Raw genomic sequence first — 20099 nt, 5'->3', positions numbered from 1 at the left:
TTTTAGCAGCTTGTTTTGTCTCTGGTCTACCATCAAATTGGTGTCTAAAAATGTTTCCCTGCAATTAGATATTGGCTGAGTGTTTTGCCCCTTTTTCCCATGCAGCAGCCCTCTTGGTGAGACTTGAATGACTCAATGAACTTGACTTTATCGCACATTTTCTCGTGGCCACGAGGACTCATGTTTTCCCGTAAAATGAGTATGCTGTTGGCAGTGAGGAGGCGAAAGCCACCGTTTATTGTACACTTACTGAGCCGAAGGCTTTCCCAAGCATTTTGCCTTCTTTATCTCCTTTTCTCCTCCGAGTTACTATCTGGTAGGGACTGCTGTCATCCCTGTTGAACAGAGGAAAGGGGAGCTTGTTAGTGACTGGTCTGTAATGTAAAGCTGCTTTAAATTAATTAAATCTAATTCTAATGCCCAAGCTTTGTGCCTCCCCAAAGTCTTAGGTTTCTGCAAAAAAAAAAAAAAAAAACCAGTAAAGAATTGCTTAAAAACACATCCTGAAAGGAGTCCCAAAACATTGTAAGCACAATTACAGGTAAAGGCTACCAAAACTGTTGAATTCAACTGTGAGCGATGGTGTTGGTTTTAAGAGGGGCCAGTAGTTCCGTGCTCAAAGCACAAATGTGAGTTGCCTGATTCCCAGGCTGTGGTGATGACCCTTGAGCACTTCAGTCCTTGGTGGACTCTGCTGGTGGCACAGAAATACTCAGTGGTTAGTAACGTAATTCTGGCAATCTCTGGGGAGGGATCTTGGGCTTCTCGCCAAATGAAAATGTAGAGCGGATCTGCCCGCAGAGCACCCCAGAGACAGACCTTAGCTTCTCATCCAAACGTTCCCAGTGATTGTCAAGCAGAAGTTCTTCCCACAACATCTCAAAACTATTTCTCTTCACTTGCCGAAGTGCAGTCATTCAACAAACATGTGAGGCTCTGGAGCGATATCAGGAGGGGGGTTTGGAAATGCATCAGAGACAGGTTCTGCTTTAAGAAGCTGTTGGAGAGAAGATGTGACAGCCAGTGTCTACCTTGTACTAGAAATGCAATAGATTCTAGAAGGTCAAGGAAAGCAATGTAAAGGATGTGGCATTTGAATTGAACTCTGAAGGGAGGGACTGATAGATGATTTTCTGGGGTTTTTTTGTGGTTTTTTTTAATCACCCCATTTCCCCATGAACATTAATATTTCGGGTTTTGCCAATAATAGTGCAAGTTCTTAAATAGGCACTTTCTCAACATGATTGGAATCTGTTCCACTAAATGGCACAGGCCGTCTCTTCCTAAGTGTATTCTTCTCATCTGAAGCTCAGTGAGGAGATGAACTTTGTTTGGTTCACTCCCCTACCCCCTGTTCTCCGCTCCATGCCAAGCACTGAGTCAATATTTATTGAATGAATGAATGAACAAAGTATGTGAAAGGGTGAGTTTTGGGGCTGGGGTGGGCTTCTTAGAAAGAGAACTGAAGTGATCATTATAGGCTATGCTTCTTGAGCGTGTTTAAGTTCTAAGAAGTGTTTAAGTTCGGTTTGTCTCTTAAACTCAGATCAGTTCTTAATAATTCTGCCCCGGGTCACTGTATTTTAATGTAAGGGAGAGTCTTGACTGGATGGCTTTAAGTCTCTTGCTTGAAATGTCTTATTCTTCCTTCATCTTACCTGCCTACATTCAAGTTCCACCTCTGTTACTTACAAGCTGCACTGGGTGTCCTTGGACAAGTGACTTAATCTCTGTGCTAATAACGAGTACCTTCCTTTGTGCTTGTTAAGATAGCATCACTGAAGTGTTGAGTGCACAAAGTGTTGGTACGCGGTAAGTACGCAATAAATGTTAACTGCTCTGATTGTGGTTGATAAGAGCAATGTTCCATCTTCCTAGGGGGAGGTTCCGGGTCCAGCTCCATGAGCAGGGGGGAGATGAGCCTGGCTGAGGTTCAGTGCCATCTTGACAAGGAGGGGGCCTCCAATCTAGTCATCGACCTCATAATGAACGCATCCAGCGATCGAGTGTTCCATGAAAGCATTCTCCTGGCCATCGCCCTGCTGGAAGGAGGCAACACCACCATACAGGTAAGAAGGCAGCTTTGCTGCTCATGGGGCATCCTTGCTGAACAGGAGGAGGATTTGTTCCGGGCACCAGGTACTGGGCGGTGCTGAGACTCCTGTACGAGAGACAGCTCATTTTTAGGGCACAAAATCGTATTGTTCTGAAAAGCGAATTCTTTTGCTATCTTGCTCTGTTCATCCTGTCCTAATTCAGACTTGGTTCTAAAACGTGAGTTACATTCAAAAACTGATAAAATGCTGAGGATATGTGAAGAAACCTGGCCCAGGATTTGGAGCATAATAGATAATCCGTGAATGTTTGTTCATGAATGATTGCGTGAATTATGTTTACAGCTTTTATCCAGGATCATAGAGGATCCCGTCACCTGATGACCAGAGGGGTTTGGACTGTGTGCTATTTAGATTTGTTACATCTGTGGACCTTGCAGCTCTTGCAAACTATATATTTCTCTTTCTTTTAACTGAAAAGCTCAATAAAACTGAACCAGTGTGAACTAATAGGAGCTAATAGGGGAAAGCCAGGCTAGCTTAGTCAAAGGTAAATAGATGACTTTTTGTTGGCTTGTTATGACGCATATTTTAAAATAATAATAGGAAGTAGAATTCTGAGTAGAAGTCCTTAAAGAAGCAATTTTAATGAATTTTAATAATATATACATAATTTTCACGTGGACACGGCAGTTAAAAAGATTCCTTTAAATATTTTAAAATACTTTGGATACTCCCTTCATGCATTCTTCATTCTTTGTTGGCTCTGAATAAGGGTTTACTTAGCTGTGTGTGTGTGTGTGTGTATACATACACACACACACACACACATTTTGATAACAGCTTTTGATTGAGATATAATTCATATATCATAAAGTTCACCCTTATGTATATATTTGACTTGACTATATATTCTTTTTTTTTTATGCCATTAATTATTATGCTAGGTCAGCAGGTGTACACTGGGATGTTTGGTCCCCTAATTAAATGTATTATTTCTTTTTTTAAAAAAATAAGTTTATTTTATTTATTTATTTTTGGCTGTGTGGGGTCTTCGTTGCTGCTCATGGGCCCTCTCCAGCTGCGGCGAGCGGGGGCCAGTCCTCGCCGCGGTGCGCGGGCCTCTCACCACGGTGCCCTCCCCTGTTGCAGAGCACGGGCTCCAGGCGTGCAGGCTTCAGCATTCGTAGCACACGGGCTCAGCAGCTGCGGCTCATGGGCTCCAGAGCGCAGGCTCAGCAGCCGTGGTGCACGGGCCCAGCTGCTCCACGGCATGTGGGATCCTCCTGAACCAGGACTTGAACCCACGACCCCTGCATTGGCAGGCGTGCCCTCAACCACTGCGCCATCAGGGAAGCCCTGACCATATATTCTTGGTCTTGAATTTAATTTCAGAATCTGGATTAATGAAGTTTTGTTTCTTTGTGCAAATTTAAAAAGGGCATTTCTTCTCCTGGGCCTGAGCCAGGGCACCTGGGTTTCAGCCCCACTTGCTCCTGCAGCTAGGCGCCCTGTGCCCTCCCCACCCATGGCAACTGCGGCGGCCCTGTCTCCTCGGCCTCCAGCCCAAGTACCCCAACACACACTTCTGACGTTCTTATGTGCGCTGCCCTCAGTTGAGATTTGTGCCGGTGGGAGAGTCCGCTGCACGACTGAACTGTCACACGGGCACCTGTGACCTGTAACATGTGGGCTGCCGTTTGATTTTGTCCCGCGTGAGTCTGACCATGCGTGTGCGCGTGGATGGGTCCTGCAGGTCCTCTGTTCACAAGGATTCGCCTGCCCACTGCCGTGGTCCTGCTGTCTGGGTATGTGCGCTGTCATGGAAGCAGGGCTGAAACTCTCCTGGTCTCTGAACCATGTGATTCCCAGGGACTAGATCAGTCAAACTAAACATTAATTGAGCACTTGCTGTGTACACGACACTGAACTAGGGACTTCAGGGCAGTGGTTTCCAGACACTGGGGCCGGTCGGTCTATGAGAGTTTTCTCCAGGCACAGCCAAGTGTGGAAACCAGGGTGATGCGGTCAGTGTTTCATAAACCAAATGTATCAGTTTGAAGGACCATCTGACCATTTTATTCTGAGGTTATAGCCTGTCCAATTTTTTTTTTTTTAATCTCTGATATCTTTTCTTGAATGAAGTGGTGTTGATAGTGGTTGGGGTTTTTTCCCTACTGGCCAAATAAGTTGGAAACCTTAGGTTATTCCTTCCCCTCCTCAATTAAAAAAAAAAAAAAAAAGTTGCTAATTTGCTAATCCCAGTCTTCAAGAAATTAAAAATGAAGCAAGGGTATAAGACTTAGTATACATGCACATAGGAAGCTGTGTCTCAAGAATGATGTGTAGTGCCATCCAAGAGGTAGGAAGGATACTGCGGACCCCCCCAAGGGAGAAGTAACGGCAGCCACGTGAAGAGCCAGTGAAAGGTTTTTTGATGACATGGGTTTTGAAGGATGGGTGTGGGTCAGAAAGTTGTGCACAGAGCTGGGGGGTAGGGAGGCTGGACCATGCCGCAGGGCGAGAAGGCCCAGAGGCACAAGAGTGGAAGGCGTGCTCACAGGGCAGGATGTTTTCTAGGAGGGGCATAGGAGGCCTTTTGGGGTGTTGGAAACGATGGGCTACGTGTTGGTAGTTACGTGGGTATAAATCTGTTTCAATCTCTGGGAGCCATACAGTTAGAATTGGTGTGCTTTACTCTACAAAAGCTATACTTCAATAAAGGAGGAAAAGTATCCTGAGCCCGGTGGGGACAGGACGTCATGAATGGAGACTCTCCGACGCTCGCTCCCTCCTCAAGGCTGGTGCCTTGGACCCATTTATAGTTAATGCGTGTTGGCCAAAGTGTCACCCGATTGGATGCCAGAAGCCAGAAGGTCAGAGGGCCCCCCACTTGGCCCCGGGAGGCTTTACCGAGTCTGGATGACTGGACACAAGAAGACACCGTTAATTAAGGAATAATGAAGCCCGGGGAGGGCTCGAGGAGACTGAGGGCTGCCGGCGCTGAGCCTGGCTGGCACGACGCAGTCTGAGTTTCTGGCGAGATGCTGTGTTTTTCACAGTGTACCCCTGATGGTGATGGCAAGGCACACAGAAGCTGTTTTTCCTTCAAGTTCTTTATCTTGTAAAGTAATTACGAATATTAGTTTCATGTTTTCACACATTTATTACTCATATGCTCAGGCTCCAGATGAAATGCCTCGGTGGAGCTCCAGGCCCAGCCTCTCGGCGAGCGGAGCTGCTGTCTGTTGGAAGAGCCAGTGTGCTCACGGCTGGGTGGGCCTGGATAGGGTGGCCTGTGAGCCCCCTGCCAGCTTGGGAGGGCACAGCAGGGAGCGTGTGCTGGCTCTGCCCGTGCCCCATCTCTCTCTCCTCCTGTGATTTCAGGGGTTGCTGGGAGGATTTCACCCACTGCCTCGTTAAAACCCTGCGGTTCCAGGAAAATTCATTCTAGCCTGCAGCTGACTTGGCCCTGAGCTCCTCTTTTCTCCAGAGAAAATGATGTGGAATTCAAGTTGTCTGGGGCCACCTAAGCACAGACACCCTGCAGTCCCAGGGGGAGTGTGATTCAGTTTTGTTTTGCTTTAGAGAAGCCGGTTCAGAGTACTAAAAGAGCAGCTGGGAAGTTAGCCTGAGTCGGGTGAAGGCTGCAGTTGTGACTGCTAATGGTCGCCGAAGGCTGTCGGCCATTACAGGCGGGGTGGGTCCCAGCTGGAGCGCACTGCCCGCCGTCCTTCCTGTTCACCGTGATGTGTCCCAGTCCCAGGAAGGGAATCCAGGTGGGCTCCCCTGGACTCCTGTTTCTCAGGGACAGGTGGTAGAAAAGGCAGTCGCTGTGGGGCATGCAGCACTGCACAGTTCCAGGGCTGTGTGCTGGTTCTCCAAGGAGACAGCTGCAGAAGAGCGCCTCCTCCCAAGATGTGCAGCAGGCTTCACGTGGAGAGGAAGGGGAGTGAGACATGCTTTCCAACCCAGTTTTGTGTGGGATTCAGGAAGTCATCCCTGGGTTTCTGTTCCTGTGTGTATCTATCATGAGACATACATGCGTGTGGACTCCTGGGTTCCTTACCTCTTTGAATCAGGACTTTTTAGAGATTATTAGATGTTTTTCCAGAAATACTCAGAATCCAGTAGTGATGGCTGGCTGGCTCCATTTCTGAAGTCTTTCTTCCCTGGCTAGTGAAGATAATTATTTAAAGTACGGTGATTGCATAGTCTGTGGGACGTCCATGCAACAGCATCCTACTCAACAATAAAAGGGAATGAACTATTGATAAATGCGATGACGTGGCTGCACCTCAGAGGCATTACGCTGAGTGGAAGAAGCCAGTTTCAGAAAGCGATGCCCTGGGTGCTTCTGTTTATATGACATTCTCAAAGGACAAGGCTGTAGGGATGGAGAACAGATCAGTGTTTTCCAGCACAGGGCTGAGGGGAGAATCCGACCATAAGGGAATAGCACAAAGGAGTTTTTTGGGTGATGCCACTGTTGTGTGTCCTGCTTTGGACACACAAATCTATACATGTGTGAACATTTGTAGAACTGCGCACCAAAAAGTCAGTTTTACTGTATGATCATTAAAAAATGAAAGTAAAAACCGTAATGATGATGACGATAACCAGCATTTATTAAGGGCTTACTGTGGACCAGGAACTATGCTTACGGGTTTCTCATGTATCATCTCATTTAATTCTTACAGTCTCCCTAAGAGGGAGGTGCCATGATTATCTCATTTTTCAGATGAGACTAAAGCCCAGAATAGTTACGGAACTCGCCCCTCATCATACAAGCAGTAAGTAGTTTTGCTGTGTGTGATCCTGGCTGGGGCTGCAGTCATCAGGGCCTTGATTGGGCTGGGACGGCCAAGATGGCCATTTGTATGGCTGTAGCACTGGTGCTAGCTCCCAGCTGGCTGCTGAGCGGGGGCTGTGCCCTTGGTTCTCCTCCATGTGGCTTCTCTGTGTGGTCTGGGCTTCTTAGAGCGTGGTGGCTAGGTTCTGAGAAGCAGCGTTTTGGGGAGTAGGATGTGGGAGCTACCAGTCGTTTTAAGGCCTGGGCTTGGAATCCATGGTACAACACTTCTGCCACGTTCTACCGGTCAAAGCCAGTCGTGAGACCGGCTCGGCTCCAGAGGGAGGGGAGAGGAGTGGCACCTCTTGCTGTGAGTAGAGCTTGTGCACTAAGGAGAGAGGGAGGCTGGCTCCCCCACACCCTTGTTATCGTTGATTGAGCACCTGCCATGGGTCGGTCAAGCCCCTGAGTTGGGCAAGAAAGGGAGACACTATTGTCTCTGCAATGGAGGAGCTCAGTTCTCTCTGGAAGTTCAATCCCATTTTTGCAAAAGTGTCAACTCCTGTCCTTCCCCTTCTGATGGTGTGTGAAAATTCACCCTTGTACTGAGGGTAAGGTCACTGGGGACCAGAGTTCTTCAGAAGTTCTAAACTTCATTATCCAGATCTCAGAGGGATTCCATTTGTAGCAGTCCAAAACTAAGGACCTACAATGCTCGCTAGGAACCCTCACATGGAGAATTGACCTTACTCTGAAACCTTGTAATCTGTCACACCATCACTTAAGCTCTGAAATGCCTGGAAGCTGAATTGGGGATAGTTCCTGGCCTGGCATAGTGGACTCCAAGTCTTCCCATATCTTCTGTCCCTGCCCTGGCTTCTCTGATGGTAACAATGTCTGAAGATAGATACTGCCTCCAAAACTTCTCCTACCTGGGTGCTGTCAGAGTGGCTCAGGCTTCATGGTGAACCCTCTGCTTATAGGAGCAAGGAGATGGTACCACTACCCTGGGGTTCTCCAGGAATTGGTGACATCGTTGAGCCATGGGACCAAGCTTCTCTTTAAGAGTAACTCCTTCTTTTACATGTAGCTGTCCAGTTTTCCCAGCACCACTTTTTGAAGAGGCTATCTTCTCCATTGTATGTTCTTACCTCCTTTGTTGTAAATTAGGTGCCCATATGTGTGTGGGTTTATCTCTGGGCATTCTATCCTGTACCATTGATCAATATTTCTGTTTCTGTGCCAGTACCATACTGTCTTGATTACTGTAGCTTTGTGGTATAGTTTGAAGTCAGGGAACCTGATTCCTCTAACTCCGTTTTTATTTTTCAAGATTGCTTTGGCTATTCGGCATCTTTTCTGTTTCCATATGAATTGTAAAATTTTTTGTTCTAATTCTGTGAAGAAAGCCATTGGTAGTTTGATAGGGATTGCATGGAACCAACCTAAATGTCCATCGACAGATGAATGGATAAAGAAGATGTGGCACATGTATACAATGGAATGTTACTCAGCCATAAAAAGAAATGAAATTGAGTTATTTTTAGTGAGGTGGATGGACCTAGAGTCTGTCATACAGAGTGAAATAAGTCAGAAAGAGAAAAACAAATACCGTATGCTAATGCATATGTAGGAAATCTAAAAAAAAAAAAAAATTGGTACCGAGGAACCTAGTTGCAGGGCAGGAATAAAGAGGTGGACGAAGAGAACGGACTTGAGGACATGGGGTGGGAGGGCGAAGCTGGGGCGAAGTGAGAGTAGCATGGACATATATACACTACCGAATGTAAAATAGTTGGCTGGTGGGAAGCAGCCGCACTGCACGGGGAGATCAGCTCGGCGCTTCGCAATGACCTAGGGAGGACGGGAGGGAGGCTCAAGAGGAAGGGGATATGGGAACATGTGGCATAGGGCTGATTCTCTTTCTTGTGCAACAGTAACTAACACAGTATTGTGAAGCAATTATACTCCAGTAAAGATCTATTAAAAAAAAAAAAAGAGTAACTCCTGCCTTCTCTCTGCCCTCTCTCATGCCACCCACTTCCTGCCAGCCCCCAGAAGAAGTCTTTCCGCTTGATGTTTTGTAGCAAGTGGGAAACTATCAAATAAGCATTTGCTTCTGAATTAATTTTTGGCAACGCAGGGCTCAGCGAGCCTCATGCCACTTGCATATCCGTCCTTCGCGTCCTTGCCAATTTCTGTGTTTCTTCCTCCTGACATGTCCCCACCAGCACCCGGGGGAGGTTCTTCCACTTCCTCTTCGCTTCAGGAGGACAGAGACTGCTCTCACCTGGGGGAAGGGGAGGAGTAGAATGTATCTTTGAACATACCCAGTGTTAGGTTTCTTTTTTAAGCACATACAGATGTTTGGGGCTGTACGTGCTGTCACGACCATAGAGAACCTCACAGCAAACGCAGGGAAAAGATCGAAAAAGAACACTTTTTGTGGATTAATTGCTTCCGGTTGCAGAAGCCCAGTGAGTTGTATGTATCAAATGGCTGCCCACGGCTCTTCCCATGCCAAGTCTAGCCTACAGACACACCCAGAAAGGATTTTCTTTTCCGCACGTACACAGCTCGAGTTGGAAAAAGTGAGAAGTGCTCTGTCAGGAAGCTGGCTGCGGATTCAGCTGAGAGAGAGAGAGGTCCCTCGTCCAGGGGCCTTTCCCTTGCCACACACTTATTTTTTGTGGTTGGCTTAAGACAGCAGCCCAAGAGCCAATATTCGATAGGACATCTCCCACCCCTTCCAGAAGAAGTCGCCGCAAGAAGGCACTGAGCGGGGAGCACGCTGGACTGGAGGCCACCCCGACCCCAGTGAGCGGAGATGGGGGGCAGGAAGGGCGCTTTGCTTTGCCTTGGCGGGAGGTGGGAGGCCAGCTGGTGAGGCAGATCAGCCTTGGTTTGACAGGACAGCTACCCCGAGGCGGAGGACGAGGAGACTGGTGTGCAAGCGAGTTACGTAAAAGGGTGTTGTGTTTGGCAGCCAAGTCAGAAATGAGTCATTCGGGAGCGGTGTTTTCTGACCTCGGGTTTTATCCATGTGGGAGAAGAGCACGGCCAGCAGTGGAGTCAGGAGACTGCTTTCTCCCCAGCCTGGGGGGTGTGGGAGCCGTTGCCATGACAATAAGAGGAAGGCTGGTGGCCCCGCCCCCTGTGCCCTTTGGCTGAAGCCACCAGGGGTCTGGACGGCGAAGCCGCCCGGCTTGGTTCAGGGAGGAGGGCTGCAGGCGCTGCCAGTTGGCCCTCCTTGGAGAACGGGTAGCGTGGGGTCAGGGACTTCGGGGGACACTGCCCAGAAGGGCAGGCGTGGCAGGGGAGGGAGCTTGGCCTCTAGAGTGGAAGCACCTGGGCTACAATTCCGGCCCTGCCCCTGCCATCGGGGTGACCTTGGACTTTCTCAGGATGCTGTGAAAGTCAGTTTTCTCATCTGTAAACCACGAGTTAGGAAGCCTGAGTCCCTTCCTTATGCAGTTATTGAGAGGATGAAACAGGGCCACATGGAGGAGGGGGGGTACAGGGCGTGGCTGCAGGAATGAGCTGCTGCCCTGGGGCTGGTTTGATGGAGGGACGAAGGCCTCCAGCCCTGCCTCTCACCTCCCACCCCAGGGCTCAGGGAAGGTCCTTGACCCCCCCAGGCCAGCTCCTGCCTGGGGAGCAGGACGGTGTCCATCCCCACCTCACAGGGCTCCTGGGATGGGTCGGACAGGGTGATTCACCGAAAGTGCCTCACTCGGTGCCCAGGTCACAGAAGGATCTCGAAACGAGGTGGTGATTTTTTGTGTTAACACAGCCTTTATTATTTAAAAATGAGCTTTGTTTTCTTCAATTTGTTCTCCGTCAAAAATCCAACTTCTGATAATTTGCTTCTGTCTAGTGGTTGATGATCCAGTGGGCCTGGGGGGTGTGCTGTCGTATGTTGTTTTCACACACTGTTCACCTAAGTCCCTCTCACTCTTTCTGTATTTGAGCTAACATCGGAGGTCCAGGAGGGTGGGAGGCTTCATTGCTTCGGGTACTGGTTTTTTACGCTGCCGGACATTCTGGGCGAAGCAGAAAGCAACAGGCAGTCCAGTTACCTGCTCCCTGACCCAGGACTTTTTCTTTCCTTCTGTGTATTATTATTTTTATTCTTACTTTTTGGTCTAAGTCATCCTTGGACATAGGCCCTTCCTCTCCATCCCCAGGAAACTGGTGTGTCACTGAACAAGAGTCTTTTAGGATTATGGGTCTAGACCAAGGTTTTGCAGTGAAGACTCAAAATCCAAATGTAGTTCCCATTGTTGGGAATATAAGACTTGAATGAACGCCCCCAGCTGTCCAAGTGTTGTGGGCCCTGGATGATGCACGGACCTACTGCAGTTGAGGACAGAACATGACTGCAAAGATGGTCAGCGTGTTCTTTGTCACTTGCGTTTGAGAAGCACAGTCCTGTTGCGGTGGTCCGAGGGGAAGATGTGCCCACCGGCTCGTGCCTGTAGAGGAACTGGAGACCCAATGTTACTTTTCTTCTTTCCTGAGTAGCAAAGCCAACACTGTAGGCAGAAGTGGACGGTTCCATACATGTGCTCTTCTGGCCTTCCCTAACAGGACTGCGGTCGTTAGGGAGTTGGGGGGAGATCTTTGGATGCAAAGTGTTCATCTTCTTGCTTCCTAGAAAACCCATAAGCAGGAATTCATTTCTAAGAAGAGATATCTTCAGAGGAAACCTCGGGTTTTCCGTGATCTCCAAAATTTGACTGAGGAACAAAAAAAAATGTCAGAGAAGACTGGAAAATTGTTGTCATTATGCCTTCATTGTATCCTATTAAATCCACAAGTCTAAATGGTCCTTCTTTCTTTCTCTTCCTTCAGCTCTAGCAAGAGGTCCGTGTTCTTCCTAACTTTCCTTAGTGACTTCTGAGGATGGAGTGCCTCTTATGAACTTCTAAGCTGACCCCAGATTCTCCTCTGTTGGCTTATGATACCTTGGTCCAGGGATTGGCAAACTATGGCCAGTGGGTCGAATCCAGCCCGACGCCTGCTTTTGTAAATAAAGTTTTACTGGAACACAGCCAGCCTTACAATAACCTTTAGTGTTGTCTTTGGCTGTTCTCACGCTGCTGGGGCAGAGCTGAGGGGTTGTACCGCAGACCGAACGGCCGGCAAATCCTAGAATATTTACCATTTGGACCTTTATGGAAAACCTCTGCCAGCCCCTGTGTTTGTTGAATCTTTGCTGTCGAGATAGGCAGCTGCTTAAGGAAAAGAACCGAGTCTTAATCCCTGTGTTCTGTCGTCTTCACCCCCGGTAGAGAGCAGTGATAGGTTTGTGGTAAATATTCACCAGATGACTAATACCCTAAGTCCCCTGAGAGTCTGGCCACTTACTCAGCTTATAAATGGAAATTCAGGGAGCGAGAGGCCTCTACTTTTTCTTTCCTTTCTTGATTGGAGGGCTGATCTCCCCTTTCCCTTTACTGCCTCTGCGGGAATGTATTCCATCGCCCTGCTTAGCACTTTTTAACGCAGATTTGGAAGGCAGCCTCGGGCAGCTCCTTCCCGAGGGGATCTGTATACATGGCTCAGGAGTCCAGAGTTTTCATCTGGAAGCCCTGTCTGACCGTCCACCCCAGGGTGCCACACTTTACGTCAGTCACTTCCTGATGGCCTGACGCTGTGCTATTTCTGTGCTTCCTCTGGAGGTTTTCCTCGTGGTGAACAAGGGACTCCTTGGCACACATACAGTTCACCTTCAAATATGTGAGATGCTGGCGCCTGGTCTCCAGCCTATTTGTCGTCTTTTTCTCCAAGCTCCCTGGGTGACCTCACCCATCCCCATGGTTCCCAGCTACCATTTATGCCAACAGCTCCTGGCCCTACCTCTGTGATCATCTCCAGATTTCTGCGCAGATCCCTGTTGGGCATCTCCACCTGCGTTAACTCTCAGTTCACGCCACCCCAGGCGTGCCCATCACCTCCAGTCCTCCACCGCATTGGCCTTCTTGTGTTCTGTATCTAGGTCAGTGGACTTCCCACCGCCACCTGTGCAGTCACCCGAGCTGGAAACCTTGATGTCATCAACTCCTCCCTCTTGATTTTCATCAGGAACTCATTCTGCGTCTCCTCTACCTCCCAGTATTCTAATAGTCAGGACTTAGTTCAGACTTGTAATGAGCCAGACAGTTGACACCTGGAGGCTACATGACATGCCCAAAGTGACCCGGCTGGGGCTGGGGGAGCTGGGGTTGGAAACGAGGCGCTCTGGCTTCAGAATTCCTGCCCCTGACCAGCATCCTATACCATCTGCCAGAACGGGCCATCTGAGTTCTGAGCCTGAGATGGGCTCTTCAAGGCCTCCCTGCCTCCGGACATTTCTCTCTTCCATACTGCTGTCAGTGATGCCCACCCCGCCCCGCCAGATGAAGGCCGGACCACCTCATTCCCTGTCCTAACAGCCTTCCGCGGAAGATCAAATCCACTGCCCTGTTGCTGCGATCCACTGGTGCCCACGTGCCTGGCCCTGCCTGGGTTCCCACGCTCACCCCCGCGTTCATTGTCCTGTGGCTGCAACCTGCTCGTTTGCCCGGCCCTGGCCGTGTACTCAGATGCCTCTGCTCCGTGTGGGACGTGCCGCTTTCCCTTTGCCTGGCACGCTCCCTGAGCTCTGTTTAAATTGCCTCCTGCTCTGGAAACTTGTTGATCCCCTGAGGCAGAAGTAGTGGTCTCTTTGTCTGGGCAGTTCATTTACTCAGCAGTCACCACTCCTGAAATGGAGGCTCATTGTAAGACCCGAGGAGGCAGAGATCAAGTCTCACCCCCAGGCTCCCCAGAGAAGTCTCTGCATGTGTTGGATGAAGGGAAGTCAATCTGTACGTAGCAAATGCACGTAGAGAATCCTGCTCCGTAGGGCTCCTCTGGGGATTAAATGAGATAATATATGGAAAGCACACAGCAGCTCAGAATGGTGCCTAATACGCAGTCATTGCTCACAGTTGCTTTTTGGTTTTATGTCTTCCTCTCCTCCCCCCCACCCAAGAGTGTAATTTCTCCCAGGGTCAAGCCTCAGTCTTACTTCCCAGCACCTGGACCATGGTGGGTGCTCAATAAATGTTCCCTGAATGAATCAAAGTCTGGACCGTATGTCGCCACCATGTTACGTTCGTCATCTTGTTCTTTTCCCAATATAAACATGAGGATGTGAAATGTGTTGTGAACGGCTATCACAATTTTAAAGAGGCACTTTCTTTAGGTGAGAGAAGGAGTTAAGTTTATCAGAACCCAAGGGAAATATATAAAGTCAATTTGGAGAAATCTCCTTGTGATGCCAGAGATTCTCGATGGAGCTCTTCCTTCTCCTTTTCTTCTTTACAGTAACTGTAGTTGGTGGTAATAATAATGAGTACCAAAGTCTGAACGCTCACGTGCCAGGAGCGAGGCTTGGTTTCTCTGCACGATCTCATTTACTCTGCGTGGTGGTCCTGTGTGGGCAGGTACCGCCTGGACCCCTTTCTGCTCAGCGGGAGATAGAGGATCTGAGAGGTCAAGTTGCTTGCTTAGTGTCACAGAGCTAGCTGGTAGTTGTATCAGGGTTTGTTTCAACCCCACGTTCCCCAGGGAAGTCTCTGCATGTGTTGGGTAAAGGTAACTCGATCACTACGTAATGAATAAATACAGAGAAGAGCCTGAGCTCTCAGCCCCTCTGCAGAATGTGTGGCTTCTCTCTCTTTGTTCTTCTTTTTGTTAGTGGACTCATTGTGGAGGGCAGTCTGCCTTCCAGAGAAGTCCTGAGATGGCTTGTGTGTCTTTGCTTTGGTTACATCACCGGCCTGTGCATGATGGAGAAGAGAAGCACAAAAGACTTTACCTTTCAGGCTGGGCATCTCATTTGCCAAATAAAAGTTATATGTGCCACACATGCTGCTTCCCCTCTAGCGGGTTCCAGGGTCTCAGGTCCATGAAAGTTAATGGGAAGGAAGGTCTCTTGCATAACTTCCTCTCCGTGGAGACAGAGGGCAGCTCATTGAATTAGGGCTCCTAAGAAAAGTTAGATTATATTGCCAGAAGTTTTGATTTTCACTTGCATCTAAAGGAGCATATGTACTTCGGTTAATGTGAGGCTTATTAGAGCTCATCTTTTGCGCATTTTGCATGAAGAAGCTCCATGCACTGGATTCTCCCCATATTCGAGTCTTGGGCAGGTTGAAGAATGTTTATGTGTTGCAGAAGGAAAAGGAAAGGACTTGTTGCCTTTATAAAGTGCCCGTTGCAGGGCAGGCACAGCGCATGGTGCTGCTGTGTACTTGATCTGGGCGAGGTGGGATAACCCCAATTCTGGATAAGAAAACTGAGTCCCAAAAGATCGAGGGAGGTCTTACGCAAAGTCACCCAGTTCGCAGAGCTGAGATTCGGTACCCAGGTCTATCTCCCTCAAAAACCTCTTGACTTTCTACCATGCTGGACAGCCTTGAAGTTGCATGGGTCCAATGCCAGGGAGTTAATCAGTGCCCTACATCCACTGTGGTGCTTTGCATCTTCCTCGTCATTGTTGGGAGCGGGTAGGCAGCGCTAGTTATTTGATCTGAGAAGCAAGTGGTCACTGCTTGGTCATGCAGTGAATTCTCTAAGTCAACTTAGGAACCACACGATGGAAGCACGCCCAGTTTTATAATAAGGTATGAGTTTTTCTGTAGTTGCCACTGGTGTCCTTTCTCTGGTCGGAGGTGAACTTGTCCCTAACACAGGAGAGGCTCGTGCTTGGTTACGTTTCTCTTAGTTTTCTGGAATCCATGTTGGGGGGGAGTGGAGGGGCAGGAGAGTGAAAGCTGGGGTGCATTGCAGATGGCTGCGGCAAACCCCTCTACTGTTCGCAGTTAGTGGCTGCATGTGTGAGTCGTATGCCTGTCTTATATTTACAAGAGGAAATATCCCGTTTAATTTTCTTTTCGCACCAAGAGCCCAAGTGTTCAGAGAACATGGTGTTTTAACACTCCCTCGGTTATCAGCTGCGGAGCGGAGGTTGTATATTGTCACATACAGTTTTCTGAGTGTATTTCTACATTGTTACCTGGCAACATTGCCACGTCGGGACAGGAAGATGTATTGGTTCCTACCAGATCTGCGCTGTTTATATTATAGAAGGTCGATGGTGTTTTCGTCACAGGAATTTAGAAGAGGAGAAGGCTTGGGCTAATAGGGCTCAGTTGAGAGATGAGATGAGCTGATGTGCTGACCTAGGACCAGGGGTTCAGTGGGGGATGGTGGCTCTTGCCCTGCCTGGATGGATGCCTTGTTGTGTTGTTGACCACCTCCCAGTTCTGATGAGAAGGGAAATCCCATGGTAGGGAGGATAGCCACAGCATCCCTTATTGGGGTCACCCTCTGAGCTGCTTACATCCCTATGGGGTCTTCTGTTTAGCGGATAGGCTGCGTTAAAGGCCCTGTGGTTCAGAATTTGCGTGCCTAGTGGGGCCTCGGGACATCATAGCACCCATGCCCTGTGTGATTAACCCCATCCCTTGAAGAGATTTGTGTTCAAAACCCTTGCATCATGGGTTTGAAAGTCCTCTCGGTTGAAGCCACACGTTCAAAGACTCAGAAAATGCTTACTGAGACCAAGGGGATTGAATTCTGCAGCACCTGTAACATTTCTTGAAAAATGCTTGAGAGAGGAAAGTTCCCATGGTAACAGTTTTTTGAAAGAGTCTTGTGGCATCACTAGGTTAGACAAGATAGCAGAGTAATGGGGGTTCAGCAGCACAGCTTGTAAGCACACGCTCCTTTAAAGCTACTTCCCGGTGAAGATGTCAGAACCAGAGTCTGTCCAGGAGCCCCGGCAGCGCTGGAGACTCTGACCGGGTTGGGGTAGATCTCAGGGCCTCCCGTTGGCGTTTTCCTCTGCACTTCTCACCTCTGTTGGCCTCCCGAAGGAGGAGGCCTATTTTTTTTTTTTTTTTTTTTTTTTTTTGCGGTACACGGGCCTCTCACTGTTGTGGCCTCTCCCGTTGCGGAGCACAGGCTCCGGACACGCAGGCTCAGTGGCCACGGCTCACAGGCCCAGCTGCTCCGCGGCATGCGGGACCCTCCCGGACCGGGGCACGAACCCGCGTCCCCTGCACCGGCAGGCGGACTCCCAACGACTGCGCCACCAGGGAAGCCCTCCACTGGACTCTTACTGTCTTGCCTGTTGAGAAAGAAAAAGACAACTGAATCTTCCTGGAGGTATTTAGAAACCATCAGTTGGCTTTAAATGTATGTATTTTGAGTGCTCTGACCTCCTTTGAAAACCCAAGTCATGTATTTGGTTTCACACGGTTCTCTGCTCTTGGGTGTTAATACAACTCCTGGCATCATCAGAAATGTCCTCGGAGGACGCCACAGGATTCCTTAAAGTTTTATTCTATAGCAAGTAGATTTTTTTTTTTTTTTTTTTAATACCTGAGCAGGACTTGATCCTGCGGGTTCCGAGCTTGGGTGATCCTCCTGAGTGTCCTTAATGTGGAAATCTATAGTCTCCTCTTTAAACTTTAAGATGATCCCTAACTGGCTTAAAGTCCTCAACCCGCAGGCTGAAGAAAACGCTGCAGAAAAAAAAAACAAGGTCATGCTGCATTTTTTTTGGTAAGCACAGGAATCAACAAAGAGATGTTATATAACTTCTATTTATATCCTCCTTGCTCACTATCTGCAGGCAGACAAGAGTCGCTGAGAAGGGATTTAATGAGCTCTCCGGGTTTGCTCACCTTCCTGAGCTGGTAGGAACCAGCTTGTTCTCAAGTGCGTCAGCAAAGAATCTGGCTGTGGGTGGGCGGCCAGGGTAGGTGGACAGACTTGTTGCCATGGTGTTCTTTAATTCCCCCGTCTCTCAGCCATCTCGCTCCCCCTTCCCTGACTCCTTCTTCTCCCCACCTTTTCTTTTCTTTCTTTTTCTCCCTCCAATCTATCAGCTTCCTTGTTTCTCACGCCCAGCTCAGTATTCTTGGAGCTGTCTCCAGAAACAGAATATTTTCCTTTTCCCCCTAAGAGTTCCCCATCGTGTAGCTCTAAGACATCAGAAGGGTTTCGGCTGAGGTGTCTTTCCTCCCGCCCTCACCTATTTCTTTTCCTAGGATAATTTTCTTTATTACCAGCCCCTTCACTATAGGGACCTGTCCTGGGAGTCTTCAAGCTCATCCGATAGAAGCTTACCCTTTGCTCTCGGGTTGCCCCTGAGCTAGATGGATTCCATTGCCCCTTGGACAGACCATCGCTCTGCCCCAGAGAAGGAGGGCTGTTGGCATTTCCATAATCCTCCTTGTGCTCTTGCCCTGGGTGGGGTGACAGCTCTTATCTCATCTAGCACATTATAAGGTGGAACCACATGAAAACAAAGGAAGGCGTTTGTCCCACAGTGATCATTCCTGGAGCTTGGGCAACTTCTGTTACCTGAAGGCTGCAGGTCGGGATTACTCAGCCTGCACTGAGTGCACAAAAGTGGCTGCGGCATCCAGTTCTCAGCAGGGAAGCAGAAGTGCCCTCCTGAGAAGCCCGGGTGGCAGCTCCGGGGGTGTCCACCTGCACCCTGGCTGCTCTGATGGCTTTGCCTCGTCGGTCACATTCCCACCAGAGCAGAGACATTTAAAAGACGTGAGTTAGGGAGGTTATAATGAAATGTTCTTCGAAAAGAATAAGTAGTTCCCGTGAGGATAGGCTTAAAAAAAACAAAGCCGAAACCCACCCCTGCCTTGCCCAAGAGTTGTGCAATTCTTAATAGCAGTAGCCTGTTTGAATAATCAGAGGCGAGCTGACTTCCCCTTAGTAACTTCTGTCAGAGCCATCTGCATAAAATATCCCCAGATTCCAGACCAAGAAGGCAACTTTATTTCCCCCCGTTCTGAGTAACTGGAGGGACTTCCCCTTTGGAACTTTTCCAGTCGAGCTAACTTCATGGTTGAGAATACTTTCTCATTAGCAACTGTCAGCGGCTAGAGTCCTTCCGTGGGGGCCTTAGAGACGTGTCACTCACAAGCCTGGACCCTGCGCACTGAGAACCTAAGTGACATTCACAGCTGGCCTCGGCACCTCTGCCATGACCCTCCTTCTTACTGAGAAATCTATGCCCACGTGCATTTCCTGAGTCCTCTAAGTTCCTCTGTGCAAGTGTCAGAGCCTCTCTTGATGTTTCTCCCAGTTACCTTTGCCTGGGTTTTAAATTTGTCATCAAGATGTCCTAGATGCCACAGGGGAGAGTCCTGTAAACCATCTGATATCTTCAAGCCACTCGTTTCCCTTTGAAATCAGGACTTAAAAATTTAGATTGCTGTTGGAGGAGGAGGGTGCTTCAGTTGCCCTCACCATACGGTGTTTGAAAAATGTGTTTTCATTAGCCTCCTTGCAACACAAGCCCCGAGCTTGTAGTTATCAAGTCAGGGGTGTGAGCCAGGTTCTGAGATGGAAGGTCTACGAATGATTGTCCTTCCCGCCCCACCTTAATAATGCAAGTGTCAGCGAGGCCAGAGTAGTTAACAGTGAACTAGTTGGATTAGGATCCCCAGCCAGCCTGAGCCCATCGCAGAGACCTGGGCACAACCCTGATAAGCCTCTGAGAGGTGAGAATGCCACATCAGCCTCCTTCAGCTGGCCTTTGGCGTTCGGCGTTTTCCCCGCTTGGCAGGATTTTGAGCTTTCACGGACAGGGATCTTCTGGTCATTGAGTTAAACTTCAGCTGCCGTAGATGCAAAGCTGGACTCGATTTAAGTTTTGCAGGATTGCACGTCCTTCAGGACTACTGTGCGTTCATTAAGATAGCAGGTATTGGTGGTGCCCCTGCTGGGTGCCGGGCACTGGATGAAGTGGCCGTGACACAGTCCGGACTGAGATCATAGACGGCCTGCCCTCGAGGAGGTTATAGTCTAGCAGGGGAGATGGATCGTAAGCCAGTTAACAATTAAATAAGGGAGAAGCGTGAAGAGGGAAGAGTGTCATGGAGAGGCCACTTAGGGTAGTCAGAGGAGGCTTCTCCAGGGAGATGCATTTAAGCCCAGACTTAGCAGACGAGAAGAGAACAAGTGGCGTGAAGAGCAGAGGGCAGGGGTGTTCAGACAGACGGGTTGGCAGGAGCTGAAGGAAGCCAGCATGGTTGGAGCATAGCACTGGGGGGGCGGGGGGCGGGGGCAGGGGCATGGGGCATGAGACCACTGCTCGACCCAGGTACTGAGCTTCTTGTCAGGTGGGAGGCTGAATTAGGTGATCTCCACGGCCCCTGCCAAACCCTAGTCAGTGCTTCTAAAGGGCA

The 20099-nt window shown here is 49.0% G+C and overlaps 1 protein-coding gene across 1 annotated transcript in view; it reads left to right on the top strand.

Annotated features, from left to right (window-relative positions):
* The window catches only part of ITPR1 (inositol 1,4,5-trisphosphate receptor type 1), a 318686-nt gene that overhangs the window by 215053 nt on the left and 83534 nt on the right, over positions 1-20099 (top strand). Inside the window, exon 40 of the mRNA XM_082847216.1 lies at positions 1879-2069. Coding sequence (XP_082703342.1) covers positions 1879-2069 — 191 coding nt within the window. The remainder of the gene's footprint in view (positions 1-1878; positions 2070-20099) is intronic.

Source organism: Leucopleurus acutus (genome assembly GCF_964270905.1).
Source record: "Leucopleurus acutus genome assembly, chromosome: 10".
Classification (NCBI taxonomy): Eukaryota; Metazoa; Chordata; class Mammalia; order Artiodactyla; family Delphinidae; genus Leucopleurus; species Leucopleurus acutus.
The sequence above is the reverse complement of the archived record's forward strand: the minus strand, read 5'-3'. Positions and strand labels throughout refer to the sequence as shown.